A 17,591-nucleotide genomic window follows, 5' to 3' on the forward strand; every position below is an offset into this window, starting at 1 on the left:
TTGGTCTAGATGTTATCTGACAATATAAGCATTTCTAATATCAAGTTTTACTTTGGTAAACAGTAACATTTTACCAGCAGGCTGAACCAACTTGGGTACCTTTGGAGAGAAAAAGAAATTTCTCCACAATTAAAGTGAATTTAACTTTAAATTCTACCCATACTTAATTATGTTAATACAGAGGCTTTCAAAAGAAGTTCCAAGGTATGAAGCTAGGAGAACACTGAAGAGAACTGCAATGTAATATACCTGTAATATCATTTCAGAATGCATATCTGCCCATTAACTTTCAATTATTATATCAACATCTTTCATAATTACTATTTCACACTGAGTTTTTAAATAAGTTTATTAAAGAATGTTCATAAGAAGGCAACAACTTCTGATTTGTCATTTAAAAAAGGTATTTTTCTTCATGCTATATAATAAAGGTGTGTAAAACACTACAGAAATAGGCTTTCTACTAGCATTCTCAGAGACAGTCTAGCACAGTGTAGGCATATCTGCATTGCTAGAATAAATTAAACAGTCTCTTCCTTGCTTCTCTTCACAAGTGCTGCATATTAACAGAAAACGGCACAGACAAACCATCTTTCTATTCATTCTGCAGTATTGGAGCCAGTGTCTAAAAAAAAACAGAGAGGGTTGGGGTAGAAAGTACAAATACAATTATTTTTAAAATAGGAATTAACAGAGCAACTTGATTTTCATGTTTAAATATTTAACTAAGTGCAAAATAAAAAAGTTTTCTTGAAAGAAACAAGTGCTATTAAGGAAAAATGCCTCAAAGCAATAAGAGATGATTTCTACAATTTGTCAAAAACAACATTCACTACTAGAGGTGGATAAAAGGATCTAAATGAGGTCTAATGTGAACATTTCAGTGAACAGTAATTTTGCATTTGTGAAGAACAAGTTCTTTTACGTTCTCCTTCCAAAACTGTGTACTGTTTATATTTTTTAGGTTCTCTTCCCCACATTTTTTTTAACCACAAAAGGCTATAATTGGGGATAAATTCTATTAAGATATGATGGTCCAGATTAGAAGATACACACATACACATGCACACACAATCTATAGATATATAAGATCAACATTTACTTTTTCAACAACTCAATTAACATTTATTAAGCACCTCTTTTGTGCAAGACACTGGGAATATTAGCATGAGTGACCATTCTGGTCATGAGGGAGCTTACAGACTAGCACCGACTAGTAGGGGAGAACAAAAATAACTTAAAATACAAACTAGAATAGGAATAGTAAATAGTCAAGGAATAGACAAAAGTGACGAGAGATTTTAAGAAAGAAAGATCATTTTGAGCTGGAAAAAGTCAGGGAAGTCTTTGTAAATGCAGGGATATAGGAGAATAGCATTAGGAAAGTATGAATTAGAACATGACAGGTAAAAAGAGTGTAAGAGGGTGTAACTGGGAGGTCTTATTCTGGAAAGGTAGGCTGTGGAGGCAGAATGTCAAACTAAGGAACTGAGACTTTATTCAGGGGTAATTAAAGGTTTCTGAGCAGCAGTGATATATTTTTCTTTTAGCCACATTTTTTTAAATGGAGATTTATTTCACAGTAATGCTTCATTTATCTTGCTTTGTCAAGGAGAAAAGTGTTCTACATAAGAGAATTAAAAACACTAACCTGTTTTTATTTGATTAATTTGGATGGCATTCTTTCCAAAATGTATCACATACTTCCTTACCTTCTCAAAAAAAACCTGTTAATCAAAACTTAATCTTTTCTTGAGTACTTAGGATCATTATTAATATCACTTCATTATACTGTTATATGTGAACAGCGACGTCCTCAAGGGTTATGTTAGTGTATGAGACTCTTTATTCCCACAAGAAATAGACTCAAAGTATTTTCTAAAATGTCCTTTTTCCTATGTGTCTCTTCCCTTGCTACTAGTTATCATATATTGAGCTCAGTGTGCCTGTAAGTAGTCCATACAAATTTGTTGTTTCTAATTTGAAAAGCATAATCTTATTTATGTGAAAATGTATCTCATATAATAATCAACAGGCCCTAGGTGAGAAGAAGAGAAAGCATGCTATGAATAAAATACACAATCTTGTGTACATAGGTTTTGGCTACTATTTTTTGCTTACTTTTTGATTCCTCGTTTTTTCAAAGTAGCTGAAGTTGCTGGACAAAATGAGTCTAACTATATCTATATTGTGAAATCATGTTTGTTGTACTAGACTACAACAATAAAGTTATCCTATAAGTTAGCAAAACACTAGAAACGTGATGAGGGAAGAATTATGAGCTAATATTTTTTTTTAAATCCCCTCTATAAATTTAGAAATTCTCTCCTCAACTGTAAGTGTTTACTCTATGCCAGGTACCATGCAAAGCACTGAGGCTACAAAAACAACAATGAAACATTCTCTACCCTTAAAAATTCTACGTTCTATTGAGATGCCAATGTGTAATCAAAGTAATACAAGGAATAAAAAACAAACTGTAAAAATAAAAGCAAACTGTTTCTTAGAACAGCCACATGTCAAGGACATAAAAACCAGAAATTAAAGGAAAGCTACCTGCTCCTATGACTGTTGCAGTGAAAGAACATAAATGTTCTTTCCTATGCAGCTGAGGTCAGAAAGACCTCAGGAAGTAATCTGTTCTTTGAAGACTGCAACTTTATCCTCTCTTCCTTTTGCTATTCAATTATGTACTTACAGGAAGGCCACAGTCTTTGCAATAAAATTATGAGTCACACTTTAGCTCCTAGATTCAGATAAATAAAAATGAGTACAATAAGATAGGGAAACTGACTAATAGGAGAATGTAAAGTAAAGCACTGCAACCTATGGAACACTTAATTACTAAGTTTACTACTGGGAGTAAATCTATAATAGAGGAACAGATTAAATAAGCATCTTTTATTAGAAAGGGAGTTTCACAATAATATAGTAATTACTTGGTTCTAACCAACTGTCATTGATCTTTCTCTTTCCTGATTTATGGGCTCAATGGCTACTAACAACCACTTATAAAAGGAAACCGTATTTGCAATTCAACAGCTTTCCTTTTTATACAAGGGAGTATCATCAACTCTGAAAAATATATTGTCATACTGAAAACATAAACAAGATAAAAGAAGTCACTGGAACTGAAGCATAAACAGAATCAGTGACAATAATGTGATTCATGCAAAAAAACCTATCTAAAATAGATACAAAGGATTTTTGGTGAAGTACAATACAGATTATTTACAATGTGGGTTGAATAGAATGAAGGCTCAGTTATAGTGAAGACTAAACACTTCATCTCTGAACACTGAATGCATTATATGTTCATTATTTCCCCCATTCTTTTCTGGACACACAACTGCCACAGTGGTTATCATAAAGGGCAAGGTGGGGTTTTTTTTTGAGCAACAGTGTTTTTCTAAAGACATATATGAAATATGACATCAATAAGTTAATTATTACAGATAAAATATGGAAGAGTTTTTTTAAGATGTTTGAACACTTACTTTTACCATCACAGGCAACAATTTTCACTTTATCCACTTTAATAAGCTCTGTCACCTCTCTGAATTCAACATCATTCAATACAAAAGTCCATACATTATCGCAGAATCTGTATGTGTTTAGAGAGCCCTTTAAAAGAAAATATTTACATTCACCATGAAAAGACTTTTCACCTTTTTTTCACAAAAACCATTCAGACAAAATCAACAAAAGAGTCAGTACCTGAGTGGTTCAAATATAAGGCCACCCTTTTCCCTCCAATCCAACCTGTAAGAAACTAGAGTACAGCTTATAACTGTACCCAATCATGCATTTTATACATATATATTCTTTTTTTAAACTTCACATAAAGGTCCACTGAACAATGTTAATTGTTCTGAAACCTAGTCCTCAAGAACAGGGCTTTAAACATTTTCTAACTTGTAGACAGCTTTAGGAGACCATTAAGACTCAGCCAATCACTGACCTGATCCACTTTTCCCACTTGATTCCATTCTGACTGATCCATTACATTTCATATCATAGTGGGAGAGAGAAAACAATGGCACCTGGGGATTTAGTGAATTAGGGGTGGAGAAAATCAGAATTCCCTTCAGTCCCATGATCCTCTTTGTGTCTGTTCTTCCAAATGGACTGACCTTTTTGGCCTAGAAGTTTAAAAGCCCAACTACAAGGATCTTTAACTTCTTATTTTAGTCACTAGAAGCACATCTTTGTTGGATATGAAAATTGTGAATAATTAATGTAGTACTCAGAGTAAATAGTTCCTTACAATTCTATCTTCTGGAAAGGAATCTATACCTACATAAAAACCTGAGAATAAATGCAGAATGGAATAGAGAAGGAAAGAGTAGAACTATGGCAAGAACATTTCATAGCAATTTAATTCAGTTAGATATAAAACAAAAAACTGTGTCAATTACTAAAAGCTGCCAGCTAAAATTCAAGGACATGAAATAGCAGAATTGTAAAGTTCCAAAATACTAAGTGCAGACAAAACTTAAAGAGTACTAGATTTAATTGTGTATCTTGAATGCCCTCATGTGGCTGAAATGTGTAAGTTCACCTAAGCATTTGGGGATCTCTCACACACTTTACCTAAGAAAACTACAAATTTAAATTGTATGCATCTGGCTTCTGCAAAGAAGGGATAGGTCCTAATAGAAATAACAGCTAATCTGAATGTGGTGAGTCAGATCAAAATGCACCTGACACAGTGCCTTGCAGAGAGTAGGCAATTATTGCTTTTTTAATGTCTTATACAAGTTGTACTTAATTTCATCATTACAATCTTTTTTTTAATATTTAAAGGATTTTAGTGGACAACTTTTGAAGCATGGTGCTAATATGTGAAAACAATCATACCTTTCATTTAACTTGACAAATTTTCATTTTTGTGACTGAAATAAATTCTCATACTGTATTTTCTAGGGAAAATTTAACATTCACTGGTTCCACTTTCTAAGGCAGCTGCCATAATTATAATACAAGAAACATTTTTTTTTAAATTGAAAGTTAGATATGTAACTGGGCTGAGTGTGAAAAAAGATTTTAAAAAACACTTTAAGGAATTATAGTTGGTAGTTTTGAAGGGAAACTGCAACAGGGATTATGGACCATTATTCAAAATTTCAGAAGAGTGAATACTTACGAAGCGTTCTGTGATTTTTAGTACACCAATTTGTACATACTCACAATTCTTCCCCTTTTAAATGTCCTAATACAAGTTGGATTTAATTTGAACATTAAGTACTTTCTTGACTTTTAAATAATTTTAATGGATAATTTTTAAAGCAGTGTTAATACGTAAAAACAATCATTCCTTTAACTTTATCTACTGACACAACATTTTTACAAGGCGTTGCAGTGGTTTTGTTCAAAGGCAGGACACTAAAGTATTGTTACCACATCAAATTTTTTTTCTCTAAAAAACAAAAGTTCAATTCCAGTCACTTGACAAAAAAGATTTCACCTTAGAGTATCCACTTTCAGCAATTTTGACATGTAAATTATGAAAATGAACTCTAATTCAAGAGGAATAAAACCAACCCTGTTCTAACAGCCAAATGATTTCATTCATGAGATTCATAAAACTGGAGGTTAATTTTTTTTTTTCAAAAATGACTTGAAATCTAGTCAAAAGTACTGAAACAGAAAATCTATGCTTACATATAGGTAACAATATAGTAGGTGTTAAAGTGGAATTTTGACAATAATGACTGAAATTGATGAAATTACCTAGACACTAATGCCACTTCTACCTCTCTCCCCACCAGAGGTGACAGAGAGGTATGTATGCAAATACCTTGAACTAAAAACTGATCAAGCTTGTGGCCAGAAGAACACAATCATTTTAGATTCACCTTTTGTGCGCTTGTGAAGCCATCAAATGAGACTGAGAGGTGATGTGGTATAGCAGTATGGGAACCAAGGAAGACACAGGTTCAACCCCTCTGTGACACTTACTGCTTGAGTGACCACAGGCCAGTGACTGAATCTCTCTGAGCCTCAGTTTCCCCACTCATAAAACAGAGGTCATGATATCTGTGGTACCTAAGTCTGCGCAGTGTTGTTGTGAGACTCAAATGAGGTAACAGAAGGGAAAGTGCTTTGAGATCTTTTAAAGTGCCACATCAATGTTAGCTATAAGGTGGATATTTTATTTCACTTTCTCTGTGATCCACTTAGCTGGTCACAAGGAATACTTATAAGGACTTAATAACCTCTCTGAGCTTCAAGTAATACCCTAAGACTTGTCAACTAAGTTTTATCAACAATCTGTGATCTGCATATGGCCATATTGAAGAAAACAAAGATCCCTGTTATAGTGACATATTTACATTCAAACAACACATATGTAGCTTTTAGGATAACATTCATATGGGGGGGGCCTAACTTGTCATGCTTTCATCATCAACAAATATTTACTGAATATCTGTATGTAAACTGGTATGCTTAGCACCTTTTCATTTAATGGGCTAGGAAATGACAAATTATTTACCTTTTATAACAGCATAACCACAATTAAGACAATTAAGTAAAATACAGATGAAGGATATTTAAACCTAATAGATAAGCAAATTCTATAAAGCCATATTAGTTTTATCTATTAATACTATCCAATATATTGCTTTGACAATATTACATTGTAGTAAAATGAAGAAATACTTCCCCATGTGTTCATTTTGAATCTAGTCAAAATGAACAGAATCATCTCTATTCAGTTATAAATAATCTATGATCTTAACATGTTAACATCAGTATAAAAGATTAGATAGAACTAAACTGATTAAAGAGGGCCACCACTATCATCTGTCTGGGCCCCATAAGTTAGGTGAGAAAGGAATCCAGAAAAAAATAGCAGCTTCTAGAAGCCACATTGTGACTCTCAGCCCTCTTATAATACATAGTGTAGATGTTTGAGAATTACAATTTTTTTTCTTAATTAAACATGAAGTAGCTTTGATTCTGTAGCCACTGAAAGGTATCTGGGCAAATGGTAACTCAGCTACAAAAAGTCAATGTGGCCCCGCCACACACAGAACAAGGCCTAAAAGAAGTGCACCTTGTGTATGCTGGAGGAATCTACTTTGCAAGCTCATCTAAAAGGTAACAACAATCAGAAATATTTCGAGGTGTTACACAAGAGGTTTCAAAATGTTATACAGACACCATTCTATCCTTACTATGGAAACATAAGTGTGTAAGGGCCTTAAAAATATTCCGTGTAACAGTGTGCAAGAGTCTAGGTTTAGATAAGTATCCTTACCCTGAAATTGACTCTGTTCCTGACTCGCTGAGCCAATGCTGAATTTATAGCCTTGTCAAACTGAAGTAGGACTTGAAGGGCAAGCTGGGGGGTGATCTGTTGAGACTGAGTAAAAAGGCCACAATTCATTTCCTTCATTATGGACTCCAAATAAATCAACGTATAGGAATTAATGCTCAAGGCTTATGTGAAGCAAGCCAAAAATTCAACTACAGTGACAGCCTCCCACTGTCCCTCCTGACCACCACCCCAAGTACATTTAAGTTCCTCGTTTCCATGACAACAGTTAAGAAAAAAAGTGAAATTTGAGAATAATTGTGTAGTATCTTCTGACAAAATGTAGACATCTGGATCCAACTATTGATGTGAGAAGAAAACATACAAGGTTATAAATACAAAAATTTTCCCTGGCTCTCCTTTCCTCAAATTTTTTCTAATTCACATTATTAATTTCCCAACTATCATGTTTAGTTGTCAATATTGTCATACACATGTTGTATGCTGGAAATCAATCAAAAAGCATTTATTAAGTGGTTATTATGTGTTAGATGACGAAGATACAAAGACAAAAATCAAAGTTACTGCCCTCAAGGAGCTTACATTCTATCAGGGAAGACAAGTTATATATTTTTAAAAAGACAGAATGATTTTGAAAGGGAAGACACCAGTAGTTGGAAAGCTGGGGAAGGGAGTCAGGAAGGCTGAAGGGGGTATCTGAGATGACTGCTGAAGTGACTAGGGATTTTAAAAGGTGGAGATGAAGAGGAGAGCATTCTAACCAATGAGGACAGCCAAAGGAAAAGTGTGGAGATGGGAGATGTAATGATGTGTAGGAGAAATAATAACAAGGCTAACTTGACTTGCAAACTGACGTTACAATTTGACATTGCCAAAGAGGGGGAGTAATATATAGGAAAATTGGAAAGTTACATGAGGATCAAGTTGTGAAAGGATATAATACCAAACAGAGGGGTTCATACTTGATCCTAGAGGCAACAGTCTATGGGGAGCTAGTGAAGTGTTAGGGTCAGACCTGAACTTTAGGAAAATAAAATTACCAACTGTGTGGAGAACATATTAGAGCGGAAGATGTGATACACTGAAAGTGGAATTGATTCTAGAGTAAGAGGACCCAGATTCAAATCCTACTTCTGATACTTACTACTTGTGTGAACTTGTGTGAACTTAACTTCCCTGGGTTTCAGTTTCCTCATCTATAAAAAAAGGGGAGTGAGGTGGTGTTGTTGAACTGAATTAGATGGCCCTGGAGTCTCTTACAATTCTAGATCTGTGATCCTATGACTGAGTAGTATACTGTAACAGTCCAGGCTAGAGGTGATAAGAGCCTGAACCAGGGTGGTGGGTATATGAGAAGAAGGGGACCGAAAGTTATGGAGGTAGAAATAACAAGAACTCACAATAGAATCAATATGTGGGGTGGGGAAGTGAAAAGTTAACAATCACCATGAGGCTGAGAAGCTCAGTAACTGTAAGGATGGTGGTGTCTTCAACAGACACAGGGAAGTTCTGAAGAGAAGTGGGTGTGACAGGAAAGGTACTGAGTCCAGCTTTGTATGTTTCAAATATTTATGGGTAATCCAGTTTGAAACGTCCAATCAGCAACAGGTGATATGATTGGAGCTCATGAGAGAGACTAGGGCTATAATCACCTAAGAGTTGTCTGCACAGTGATGATAATTAAATCCATGGGAGTTACTGAGGTCACCAAGTGAGGGAATTAGAATATCCAGGTTCCAGTCTTCTGTCTGCCACTGGCAGCTTACGTAAATTATTTAAGAGGATTATGACATCTCTAAATTACTGCTAATCCTATGATTCTATGACAGTGATTCTATGTACATATCACTTAAAGGGTGTAAACAACTTAGGGACTTCCAGATTTATAAAAACAGGTTATGTCAGGGTATGACTGTTCATCTTAGGGATTCCATGGGAATTTCTTTAAATGAAAAAAATCCCATAGGAAGCTTCACCTTCAACAGCTTACGGTTTTAAAACATCCACTATAATTCAACTCTGTAAATTTGATTCATACCAAAATTTTCAGTGACATTTGCTCTAAATTGAGTTACTCATATTTGGTACTATCGGCAAATTCACTTCAATAAGTTAAAGATGAAACTGAGGCTAACATTTGATAAGCTTGCATCAAAACCCCAAATAAAGTCTGAAGTACAAAAAGAACATATAGTTTATCATGTATTTATTATCTAGACTGAGTCTAACCCTTTCATTTTACAGATGAGGAAACTGAAGCCTAGGGAGGTTCAGTGACTTGCCCAGGGTCACAAAGCTTACTAGTAAATATATAAGGCAAGATGTGAATTTAGGTCTTCCTGACTCAAAGTCAAGCATTCTACCTATCTATTAAATCAATTTCTACTGACATAGTTGGTGATACAAAGCTGAAGGGTTACGGGGACAACTTGCAAGCAAAAAATGGAATAAAAAGTATCATCTACAAAATGTATGGCTAGAAAAGGAGATGTACTAATCTTGTAACGAAAGCCCAAGTTAACTGATGGATGGTCCATGGACTGCACTTGGTACCTAGAGAATGTTAAAAAATCTCACAGGAAGAACTCTATACATGAGTTCAATTCTCTTTGCAGGATTTAGGGAGGACAAGAATTTTACAGGATTGAAAGGCATGGCTGGGTTAGGACCCGCATAGCTTGAGGGAATACCCACATCACTGAGATCAAAGATGCATTAAAATAGTGAAGCTACTGACTTGTCTAGATAAAGCTGTGCCAGGTGCTTTGCCAATGAGATGAGATGATGTAAAACTATCTAAACAGAAGTGTTCCATACTTGTTTCTCACCTGTATGAGCTCATCCAGGCTTTCCTGAAGGCTATTTCCCCAGAGTGGTATTTCTATATAATTGATATGCCATGGCTTAAGAAGATAAGTTCAGTTTTTCTTATCATCCAGCTGTGAAACTGCCCACAGACTTCAGGTTTTCATGGATGTCCTAAAGAACATAAAAATTAGCATTAATTATAAAGAACATAAGACATATAATGGTGAAATAGCGTAGCTTAGAGAATTAGAAGCAAGCATCAGATCATGAAACTTTGGGTCCAAGAGTGCCTCTGACATATGCAGCCATTTAAAAAAACTTTTGACAGTGGTCTCTTTATCTTGCCCAGGTTGTGGCTACTCACCAGCTAATCCTACTGCTGACCAGCCACAGAAGCCCTGACCTGGCCTGGTTTGCTGCTCCTTAAGCAGCCTGGTCCCAGTTGCAACCCCCCCCCCCCAATTTTTGTACTGGACTTCATGTGGACACTGGATCAGCTTTAGCCCTACTGGAGGTCAGAACACCTAAGGTCATGCAATCTACCAACTTCAGCCTTCCCTAAAAGCAAAGATTACAGGCATTTGCCATTACACCCAGCACCTCTACACATCAGGAGTTCTGCACACCAATAAAATTATAGGACAGTTTCAAGGGGGAAAAATTAAACAGAACCAAATACCACAAATAATAAACAGAATACATTTCAATAAATATTTAAGTACTCACTACATCCAAGGCACTAAAGACACAAAGACCTTATGCTTCAGATATACTGGTTACCTAAATGTTTGTTGAAATGTTATTCTGTGCCCAAAGGGCTAGAAAAATGTGCATAGCCTTTGACCCAGCAACAGCACTTCTAGGGCTATATCCCAAAGATATCATACAAATGGGAAAAGGACCCACATGTACAAAAATATTCATAGCAGCTCTTTCTGTGGTGGCAAAGAATTGGAAATTGAAGGGATGCCCATCAACTGGGGAATGGCTGGACAAGTTGTGGTATATGAATGGAATGGAATACTATTGTGCTGTAAGAAATGATGAGCAGGAGGAGGTTATCAGAAAAACCTTGAAAGACTTGTATGGACTGATGCTGACTGAAGAAGTGAGCAGAACCAGAACATGTACACAGTAACAGTCACATTGTTCAGTGACTAACTTTGATAGACTTAGCCCTTCTCAGCAATGCCAAAAGTCTCATGATGGAAAATGCTGTCCACATCCACAGAAAGAACTATGGAGTTTGAATGCAGATTGAAGCATACTATTCGCTCTTTTTTTCCCTTCTGTTTTGTTTCCTCTTTCTTGTGGTTCCTCCTACTGGTTCTAATGCTTCCTTACAACATGACTAATGTGGAAATAAGAAAAAGAAAAAAAAAGAAAATTTCATCTTACAAAAAAAATGTTATTGAGTTTTGGTAGGTTTTTAAGCATTTGATCAGATTTAGAGCTGGAAAGGATCTTGGATGTCAGGTTTAAACTAACTTTACAGAGATAACTGAGGCTTTAAGAGTATGACTCACCCAAAAATCACAAAAGTAATAAATGCAGGTTTCAAACTCAAGTCTCCTAATTCCACGTCCAGTTCTTTCTCCATTTTACCACACTGTCTCCTGCTTCAAATTTTAAAATCTCAGGGAGTACAGGTAGAGGGGACACATTACCAATATTGTGATACAGAGAAGTCAAAATTCATGATGAATTGAGATAAGTAAACAGGATGTGTTTAAAAGCTCTGAGTCATTTTTGAGGACTATGCAGAATCATACTTTCTAGCAGCTGAAGCAAATTGTGGGGTAGGGGTGGAGGGAAAGTATTGAGGTAACCTAGATTATGTGAGCTAAGGAAGAAGATCTGGGACCCTAGGGGTTTTTGACTGGGAAGAGTTTAGGGTAGAAAAGATGACTCGAATGGAATAAGCATTTATTAAGTGCCTATTACTTGCTGGACACTGCTAAATACCTTACAAAAATGATCTCACTAAATCCTCACAACTACTCTGCCTTCACCGCCTCCCCCCTCAACTTCGTCCTTCCCGTCTTCCCGTCTTCCCTCCTAACCACCCCCCCCCCACATCAGCCCTTGCCAGGCAGGACATTGCCAGGGATTACAGACACATCCCAAGACGGAGACAGATTTCCCCACTTGGGACCGAAACCACAGATGTTTTTAGGGAGACGTGAATTCACTGAGGGCCCCACATCTAATGTGTTGAGTGGGTATTATGTACAATTATTAACTCATTCCAAACCACGATCAAGGGGGGCTAGGCAGGTTAAGCATGTGTGCAGAATGGGCTGAAGACGGGTGGGGGAGTGTTTTGTAACATCGTAGACACAGAATGATGGCGAAACATTGCTATGGATCACAGACTACAGGCTTGGAGCTGGAAGGGACCTTAGCATTCCCCTTATCCAACTCCTTCATTTTCCAGAAAAGGAAACTGAGGCCCAGAGACATAAGTGGAAAGAGTGCAGGGCTGAAAGTCAGGCCTGCCAAGGTGCCATATAAGCTGCCTCTTATGTAATCTTCATAATGGTGGACAGATGGGGCAGACCACGTCTCTGTTTCCTCTTCTCCAAAATTGAGATAACAATAACTTCAGATGTCACAGTGGTGACAGCCTCAGAAAACTGAGGCTGAAAGACATTAAATGATGTACCCAGACTCACTGAGTTAGGAAGTGCCTGAGGATGGATTTAAACTCAGGTCTTCCTGACTGCAGGATTAGCACTCTATCCACTGTATTACCTAGCTGTCTCTGACTCTAAGCCAAATGCTAAATGTATTAGGGAGGAGAAAGACTGAACTAGCATCTACATATAAGGCTCCAGACAAGATGAAGTGAACTCTAAAGACAGAGAGCTTATTGAGGAGTGACAGCAGGAGAGAATCATGGTAAAAATAGGAGAGCAGCAGCATGGAACAAAGACTATGCCAACTTTTCTCCTAGCCCTGTGTATCTTAAGTGTGAGAGAAGCTCCAGCTAACCTTGGAAAGGGTGCCAATAAATATGCCACAAGGTAGAAAAAACAAGAGGAAGAAATCCCAGATGAAACGGAATTTGTTAAAATAAAGTAAGGTTCCAGAAGACAGAGTGAAAAGAGTGAGCGATGGAAGATAAGGGCTGGGAAAGGCTAAGCCAAAGATTAATATTTGGATGGGGGAGCAGGAGGGGGTAGGAGGGAGACACAGACTGGTAAGTGCCATTCTTGTTGATTTCCACTTTCCTTCACCACCTCTGCTGACATTCTTCATGTTCTTTGTGATGTAGGTTCCCCAGATCAGGAGGTACAGCCTGTCCACATGAGTTGGGAAACAGATCTAGCAAAAGAACTTAATAGCCATGGAACCCCAAAGGGTAGCAACCACGCAAGAGAGTGCCCCAGTCAAGATTTCTTTAAAAAAGACATAACTTCATTCTATGACCCTCTGATTTAAAATATTAAACAAGACATATAACATGGATGTCTGCTTTATTAAAAATGTTCAGTACAAAGTTCAAATTGAAAATGAAGTCCCTATATATGGTGAGATGGTCTTTGTAAATGACATTGTGCCTATTACATCAAGCTTTGGAAATAACAGAAGGCCTCCTAAATTTTGGAGCTTCCTAAATGACATTAAAAATTGTGCCTATCTAACCTGGAAAAAACCTGAGTGAATAAAAAATGCCTGTTGTTCAGACTATAGTATGCAACTGATGGGACAGCTCATTGAACTGGTGCATAAGGACACTATCTTGGACAGATATTTCAGATGGAAACTGAGCTGGGCCAAGAATAGAGGAGGGGAGAGGACTGGACTGCACCTGGAAAGTTAAAATGTTTTTAACGACCCCAAACTTCTTGAAACAAAGACCCATCTTTTTAATACCTATATTCTTTTGAGAGAATTTGCCGAAATGAAATGCTGCACAGTTAGAATTCCTAAGGTTGATGTTCAAATCTTGCCTCTGCCATATACTAACTGTGTGATCACTGGCAACCCAATCTCTCAGTGGCCCAGCAGCTTAGACTGTAAGTTTACAAGGGAGTTATTAATACAAGGGAATTAATAAGGGACTATGCAGAATCATACCTACAAATTATTCTAGCAGCCTCCCAGTCCTTATCTTCCATCGCTCACCCTTTTCACTTTGCCTTCTGGAACCTTACTTTATTTTGACAAATTCCGTTTCATCTGGGATTTCTTCCTCTTGTTTTTTCTACCTTGTGGCATATTTATTGGCACCCTTTCCAAGGTTAGCTGGAGCTTCTCTCAAACTTCAGACACACAGGGCTAGGAGAAAAGTTGGCCTAGTCTTTGTTCCATGCTGCTACTTTCCTATTTTCACCATGATTCTCTTCCTGCTGTCACTCATCAATAAACTCTCTGTCTTTAGAGTTCACTTCATCTTGTCTGGAGCCTTATATGTAGATGCTAGTTCAGTCTTTCTCCTCCCTAATAAATTTAGTCATTGGCTTAAAGTCAGAGACAGCTAGATGACACAGTGGATAGAATCCTAGGGCTGCAGTCAGGAAGACCTGAGTTCAGTGGTGGATGCTTTTTCCATAGCTGAACGGAGATTTTCCTACCTATGAAATCACAAGCCCAGAGGGCTCCTCCCCTCCTCCCCCCAAAAAAAGTTCTTTTGGTGATGCTATATGGCTCAAAGCATGATATCAACCAGCCTCCAAAGAAATAAAGTTTCAGGTCACCAATAAAAAAAACACAGGAGATACGTAGTGTGTATGAGAAATGCATAGAAACAAAAAACTCAGAAAAACGTGCCAATCGAAAGGGGAACTGATTATGAAAAAAATAATAACCTATAAATAGCTCATGTGTTCTAAAGGTACCCTGCCTACCTGCTCCCCTTAACCTCTTCCCCCATCAAGAAATCTAAAAAGGCCTGTTGGGTAGAGGATCTAGTACAGAGCATGGACAAATGTTAACACAGGATCAGAAGACAGGAGGAACTGAAATTTGCACCACTGTAGTGTGCATCTACGTTAAGACCTCAGTTTCATCCAAGTATCTGAGTATTTTATATGCTCACGATAAAATATATATATTATATATGTGTGTATATATATATATATATATATATATATATTATATATGTATGTATGTATGTATGTATGTATGTATGTATGTATGTATATCTTCCCCAGAGCCTGGCTCAGGACTGGTTCTTAATGTTTGTTGAATTGTATCTTGTAAACTTTCTTCCTAAACACTTAAGCCATTTGCTTGTAAGTAAATCTAAGAAAATAACGTTTTGGGGATGTTACTCCTTTCAGCACAATGAAGGAGAAAGACGACGACGACGACACATCAACTAGTCCAAACTGCAAGGACAGAACAGCAGATAAGAGAGCCAGATCCCTCTCCGCCTAGGAATCAGAAATTCTACGATTAAATCTACATCCACAAGAGGAAAAACAAAACAAAACAACAAAACTATGCTGGGCGAGTGAAGAGGCCTGGGAAATAGCAGTTGGGGCCGCTTTATTGTCAGGATGTGACACTGCGCACCAAAGTTGCATTCCAGTACTTTCAAGAAAGAGTGGGCAGCGCTCGGGGCTCCGGACCAGACTGATCCAGGACTCCCAGGCTGCAGGAGCCCACACACACCCAAGAGCCAACACCGGCCGAGGAGGAGATCACACCACCCACCCCGGACAAGGCGTCCCGCACCCTCCCCTAGCAGGCCCGGGACTAACGAACGGGCCGGGCCGAGCCTGGGCGGCGGCGGCGCCACGGAGCCCAGCCCGGAGAAGCCCCGCCGCCCGGACCGCGGGCCCCCTCCGGGATGTGGGGGGCAGAGCGAGCTGGGCCGCCCGCGCTGTTCCCTCTCCTCTCCTCGGCCCGGCCCGGCCCAGCTCTTTCGGTACCTGCGGGGAAACCGCCTTCCACCGCTGAGCGCCGGGAGCCAAAGAGGCGCCGAGACCGGGCAAAGTCCCTCCGGTCGTCCTCCCCGCCTCCTCCACGGCCCCACTCACCAGAAACTAGGGCGCGCGACCCGGATGTGCTCATGCAACCGCCCCGGCGGAAGTGACGCAAACGCGCCAGAGCGTCAAGTTCCCTTAACTCTCCGGGCGTTAGGCGGCGGATTCCTGTGCGCTCTGTCTGTCTCGAATTTCTGTCTCCCAGGACTCAGTGTTGGGAAGGATAAATGGGAGTGTGGCACCTTGACGGTGTAGGAGAAGCGGAGTGATGGCAAAGGGGGGACCTACCGAGGCAGCCCGTTGCGCTTTTGGGGAGGCCTGATTGTTGGGAATTTTCCCTGACATGGAACCATTCGGTGGTTCAGTGGCTAGAGTGCTGGTGTTCGAGTCAGAAAGATCCGAGTTCAAATTCTGCCTCAAATACTTTCTAACTGTGACCCCGGGGAAGTCTCAACTTCTATTTGCCTCACTTTTCTCATCTGCAAAGTAGGGATAACAGAATCAACTTCCCAGGTTTGTTGTGATGATCAAATGAGATAGGTGTAAAGCGCTTAGCACACTGCCTGGCTGTATAATTATTTGTATGCAATTAAAAATCTCTGCTTTTGGAGTTAGAAGACGTGGGTTCAAATCTAGACTCAGCCTGTTTACTACCTGTGTGGCTTTTGGGCAAATCATTCAGTCTTTAGGAATCCAGAAATTTAGGAGAGAGAAAACTTAAGCAAATAGACCATTCACTGAGAGGTCCTTTTTACGTCCTCATCTCACAGAAGGCAGATGCCTTCTGCCACTCTCACTCCCATCTCACAGAAGAGCAGGCTCATCTCCTGGTCACGGCAAACCCCTCTACATGCAAAATTAATCCCATTCTGTTCTGTCTTCTCCAGCAGATTGACCCCTCTATCATCACCTCTTAATAATCTTCAATTTTTCCTTATCCCTACTTACAAGCATGCCCATTCTCTGACCCCGTCTGTTTCACTTGGTGGTCTCATGAGCTCAAATGGAAGAAAAGACAGAAGGAAGGGAGGAAAGAAACAAGCACTTGTTAAGTTATATACCAGCTACTTGTATATATTATGTATGGTACCTATGGTACCATAGGAACTGTGCTAAGCACTTAACAAATATTTCAATTGATCCTCACAACCTTGGGAGGCCCCACTGCAGAATTGAAGAAACTGAGGCAAAAGTTAAGTGACTTTCTCAGGGTCACACAACTAGTGTCTGAAGCTGAATTTGAAATTATTCACTCATCCTACCTGACTCCAGGGTCAGCACTCTATCCACTGACACACCTCCTGCCATGGACTCAATTATCTCTATGCAGATGTTTCTCAGATGTAGTTATCTAAACCTAACCTCTCCAAGGCCTTTAGCTTCCCTTTCCAGCTGCCTACTGAAAATCTCAAACTGCGTGTCCAGCTGACATCTTAAACTCAACAAATTATTTTCTCCCAAATCCTTTCCTCTCCTAAACTTCCTTATTGTTCATCCTCCCAGTCATCCAAGCTCACAACCTAGGTGTCATTCTTTACTCCTCACTTTTTCAAAAACCCCCACTT

The 17,591-nt window shown here is 38.6% G+C and overlaps 1 protein-coding gene across 1 annotated transcript; it reads right to left on the reverse strand.

Annotated features, from left to right (window-relative positions):
• Positions 1 to 331: 331 nt before the first annotated feature.
• Positions 332 to 16,074, reverse strand: GTF2A2 (general transcription factor IIA subunit 2). The gene is given in 6 exon segments (XM_020968661.1): positions 332 to 625; positions 3,498 to 3,624; positions 7,265 to 7,369; positions 10,111 to 10,149; positions 10,151 to 10,261; positions 15,973 to 16,074. Coding segments are annotated over 5 exon segments (330 nt in total). The 5' UTR covers positions 10,184 to 10,261; positions 15,973 to 16,074; the 3' UTR covers positions 332 to 599.
• Positions 16,075 to 17,591: the final 1,517 nt, after the last annotated feature.

Source organism: Phascolarctos cinereus, unplaced genomic scaffold (genome assembly GCF_003287225.1).
Source record: "Phascolarctos cinereus isolate Bilbo 61053 unplaced genomic scaffold, phaCin_HiC Scaffold_3;HRSCAF=262, whole genome shotgun sequence".
Taxonomy (NCBI): domain Eukaryota; kingdom Metazoa; phylum Chordata; class Mammalia; order Diprotodontia; family Phascolarctidae; genus Phascolarctos; species Phascolarctos cinereus.